The 5,006-nt window shown below is 36.4% G+C and overlaps 1 protein-coding gene across 1 annotated transcript in view; it reads right to left on the reverse strand.

Moving 5' to 3' along the window:
- The window catches only part of LOC104490264 (phospholipid-transporting ATPase IA-like), a gene marked incomplete at its 5' end in the record, with an annotated part of 42,425 nt that extends 37,748 nt beyond the window's left edge, over window positions 1-4,677 (reverse strand). Inside the window, one exon of the mRNA XM_010132527.1 lies at window positions 4,505-4,677. Within this exon, the coding sequence (XP_010130829.1) occupies window positions 4,505-4,677 (173 nt within the window). The remainder of the gene's footprint in view (window positions 1-4,504) is intronic.
- Window positions 4,678-5,006: the final 329 nt, after the last annotated feature.

Here is a 5,006-nt window from a genome sequence, read left to right on the forward strand (position 1 = left end):
CCTAGACCACCAAGCTTTACACTGAGACAGTGTTATGAAGGGAAACTGGGTACATGGTACGTGCTCTTGTTTTTGCTCATGTACAATACTCTACCTACCACTCTGTTCTAGTAACATCTGTGTAATTCTTCTAGTTCTCCTCTCCATCTGCCAGAGGACACTTTCTCATTCATCTCTCATTCACCTTTGGCTAATGTTCTGTCAGCTGAAACCCCCCCCGATCCTACTCTGTGCCAATAAAGCAAAACTGCTTAAGCTTTAAATGCAGTAAATCAGAGAAAAAGGTTGCATAAAATTTGTGTGATTTTTCAAAAAACAAAAAAAAGGAGTGAAAAATACTAGAGCCTTCAGATTGAAGGTAGCTACCCAATTACCTTATTCAGCAGCCTGTGCAACACGTGCTATCAGACTTTTGAAAAATGTCCTTGGGATGAGGAGTACAGCCTTGTGGTGAACTTGAGATGAAAGATTCTAGACAACAACCTCTCAGAAAAATTCTGCGGTCCAAGTCTAGCAAAAAGCATTTCTACAATCTTCTGTTGCATGTTTTACTTGAACTCAGCTGATGATTATGAAGATTTGCTACAGCCAACTTGTACAGAAGATTCCTGACCTGCTCATTTCTTTTTAGTCTTTTTAACTTTCCAGGAACTGTGGTTTATTTCCCTTTCAGACAATGGGGGGACATTTGGAAGACAGCAATTACTCTTGTTGCCTGGTGCATTGAGTTCATGGTGAAATAAAACCAAAATATATATTTTGTTCATTTTGTTCACTGTTAGCTATACATTTTTACTACAGAATAATTCATTTAATATTCTTCTTGAATACATAATTCTGAAGCCAATACAGAGCTGGAATTCAGCTTGTCAAAGTCTTTAAGCCAAACATCTGCTTGGAATTAATAACTGGTACAGATTGTTGAAGTGAAATTCTAATGAATATTTGTGAGCTTCATCTGTGTTACAACTAGTCTTAGGAAGAATCCATTGATAATAAAGGATTCTGAACAAGTGAATAAAGTGTGAAAACTTCAAAGAAAGTGACATAATTGGTACTTTTAAAACCAAGGAGTGTTAAAATGTTTACTGCTTTTATATGGATGGAGGAAAACCCTACCTTTTCATTTAGTCAGGACAACATATATTTAAAGTGATTTATCTTAATTAAAAATTACCATTTTAAAACTTTTTATTTTCAAGCTCACAAACAAGGAAATGAAGTTTTTGTTACCAAAGATGAAGCATTAACAGAAATAAATATTTTGACAGAATTTTGACTTTTGAGTAGCAACTGGGATTACTTAAAAAGCACTTATTAAAACAGGGAGCGTTACAGGCAAATATTGTAGTTTTGAACCTGCAGCCAATTTTTAAACCACAAAATATGTCAGAGCATATAGAACCATAGAATCATTTTGGTTGGAAGCAACCTTTAAAATCATCAAGGTCAACCATTAACCTAGCACTGCCAAGTAAATCATGTCCCTCTGCACCACATCTACATGTCCTTCAAATACCTCCAAGGATGGTGATTCCAACTCCTCTCTAGGCAACTTGTTCCAGTGCTTTACAATGTTCTCAGTAAAGAAATTTTTCCAGTCTTCTTCTCCACCTGCTCATCTTTTGGCACATGGGGATGGTCTGCTCTGACACTTTTAAGATTTCCTTTTTGAAGGATGTCCACCCTTCCTGGACTACTCTGCCCTTCAGGACTGCATCCCAAGCGGCTCTGTCAACCAGTCTCTTAAACAGGTCAAAGTCTGCCCTCCAGAAGTCCAAGGTGGACTCCTTACTACCTCCTTACTACTACCTCCTTACTCCCTCCTTACTAGCTCGAGAATTGAAAACGCTACTATCTCATGATCACTATGCCCAAGATAGCCCCCACATCACCCACAAGTTCTTCTCTGTTCATAAACAGCAGGGAGGCTTCCCTAGTTGGTTCACTCAAAGGAAGTTCTCTTCCACACACTCCAGGAACCTCCTGGACTGTTTTCTCTCTGCTGTATTGTATTTCCAGCAGACATCTGGTAAGTTGAAGTCCCCCACAACAAGTGGTAGTGACTGTGGGACTTCTCCCAGCTGCTTATAGAATGTTTTATCTGTCTCTTGATTCTGGTCCTAAACACGTATTAAAACTAGCTGACCTAAGTATATTACAGAAATGTAGAAACAGCAGAGACGGCTACTAGAACAGAACCTTTCATTTTGCACTTTTTATTGTTTCATCACAAAACCACTACCACTGCAAGACAGTTATATGTACAGAATATCCTTCAGCGGTTCTATAGTTCAACTGAAATGGCAGTACTGTTTCTTCAAATGGTGTAAAATGTATTTTCAAATCAAGGAAAGAGAAGAAACATAGCTTTGAAAGAGCAGTTCTACATGCATCTCCTGCTTTTGACTATACTGGGCAAAACTGGAACTAGTAGAACAAGCACAAAGGTCTAACTTGCCTGTCAGAAAGACTACTGCTGTTAGAAAAATGTTTATACACAATAAAAACTGTGTATCAATGTAAGATCTCAGTTTAAAAGACAGTAAGACCTTAGTTTGAAATTCAGAGTGTTTCATGCTGGAGCATGGCTACAAAGCTAAACCACTGAAATAAAATAAAATAAAAAAACATCACTTGGTGGCATAACACACCATTTGACAGAAAGACAACAGACCAGGAATTTACTTGGATACTATAGCTTCATTTGCTTTTCTCTGTTCTTCTGCAAGGCAGAAAACCAGCTCCATTTTGAACACTAATTTTTCAGATGAATCTACTTTACCACAGAATACCAGGTTGGAAGGGACCTCAAGGACCATCTGGTCCAACCCATTTTCTTGGAAAAACGGTCTAGATAAGATGGCCCAGCACCCTGTCCAGTCAAACCCATTTATCTTAATGGAACATTATTAGAACTCTCTACCTGAGCACAAGAACCTCCCATTTATCTTATTAATCAGAAGCAGACAGTCTATTAAAGTGTATTTATAACAGTTTTTGCATTTGTGCACAGCATGTCTCTACCTTCAGGTAGATAATAAGATGGGCAATAATGAGGCAGTAGGCAGTAAATTTATATAATTTATTGAAAGGAGATTTAAATAAGAAGTGATGCTGTATTCTGAGAATTACTTTGTTCTTGTACAAAATCTAGGCTGACCTCCTTTTTCATAGATTCTTTTTCTAAAGCAATTATAATCAGACATAGTATCCTATTTAAATATGGAATTAGGCGTACCTGAATACACAGACTAGCCTAAAAATTTCAGTACTACATTAATGGTGAGAACTTGAGTTTGTGACACTGTCACGTTTTCAGAAACAGCAAGCCATAGGAACTCTAGAAGATCTTGTTTCTGAGTTAGATTTTCCTGTTCCAATATAGGAAACAGCTTTTCCTATGTTACTACAAAGTAGTGAAAAGTACTCTTGAGAACATTAAGTGGCTAACTTTGTAACAGTTATCTCAGACACTGATGAAAATAACAGTGATTCGGATAACAGTTTTGGGATGTTTGATTGCATTTCTAATAGAGACATCCTACCTGTATTGCCAGTGATCTTGTAAAGAGAAGTTCTTGCATCTTGCTTTTTAATAGATTAATCACTTGGCCTAAACCAAGTTCTTTGAAAATCGGCAGGAGCAGTTCTTGTTTATCCAGCTACCAAGCACCCAACTTCCCTTTTTATTCAATCATTTGAATGTAGAAAAGGTGATGTACTGCTCAGATGATTGCAGTTTGTGTTTAAAGCCATAAAAATGCCAGAACGCCCCCAAACACACAAGCTATTAGTTATACAGCCCTAAGTATTCCTTCCTTTGTATAAATCTGTAAATATTAAAAGGCAAGCTAAACTGCTTTCATATTGTGCATATTTAAACAATGCAGATATTTAATTTTCTATGATCTGGAAAACATTCTCTTTTTATGGTAAGCTTACAGCTCTAATAGCTGATGTTTACAGGAAAGGATAAAATACATGATTGCATAAACTCTTCCAAAACAACTAGAAGTAATCATAATAAAAGGTGTTTTCATCAGTTTCAGGAAATATAAATCACCCTGAGTAGTCACCTTTAACATTTTTGTGCACTTCTTACTCAACAGAATCCATGGCTTACAGGAAAAGCAGAGATAAAATCTTGCCTGTGGTGGAAGCCCTACAAAAGAACCCAGATGTGCTAAAACCTGCAGTTAACTGCAGTATCAATTTAAGGTTAAGATCAGCATCTCTATCTTGCTGAGACCATTCTTCACGGATAGCAAACGAATCTTCTAGGTATACACAACCTGAATGACTTTGTTTGACAGGTATGCTCTGTAGCAGTCTGCTCTACAGAAATACTCTGCTTAAATGACTGCGTAAGTTCAGTTACTAAAGGTTTTTTTTTTTTTTAATATTTCAAGGTTGGAAGACATGGATATGTGTATTTTCTCTGAAATAAAGTTTCTTCATATGTCAATAAAAATGCTGTAGAGCAAGAATAAGGTAAACTTACCTGCAACAAATAACAGCTTTACATGACAAAGCCAAATCCAGGAAATACTGTCTCACTCCAAATGTCAAAGCATACTTCAGAGATTTACCATCAATGATGAGAGCAAAATCATTTTCCTTTCTTAAAGCATCACCAAGAGTACTGCAATGATGACCAAGTGTCTCTCTTGTTCCCTGTTGCACAAAAAAATAGTGTCCATTATTTTTAATTCCTACTATTCTTAAATACAATTCTTTTTTCTATGCTATCAGATAGTTTAAAATGAAAAAAGTATGTGCAACAGCTGTGCTATTAGAAATCACCGTAGAAATGGTATGTAGGATTGCTCTTGCACTCTACCAAAAAACCAAAAAGCATGTAAGTTACAGTGGAACTTTTAATGCTCTTTGAATGGCAACAGTTACATTAATGTTTGCTAAAAGCTAATATTAAGTAACTTTTCTATAAACCTATGCAAAAGAAGTTTTACACATATATATACAGATACCAGAAGAAACAATTT

The sequence above is a fragment of the Buceros rhinoceros genome, unplaced genomic scaffold, assembly GCF_000710305.1.
Source record: "Buceros rhinoceros silvestris isolate BGI_N320 unplaced genomic scaffold, ASM71030v1 scaffold18933, whole genome shotgun sequence".
Lineage (NCBI taxonomy): Eukaryota > Metazoa > Chordata > Aves > Bucerotiformes > Bucerotidae > Buceros > Buceros rhinoceros.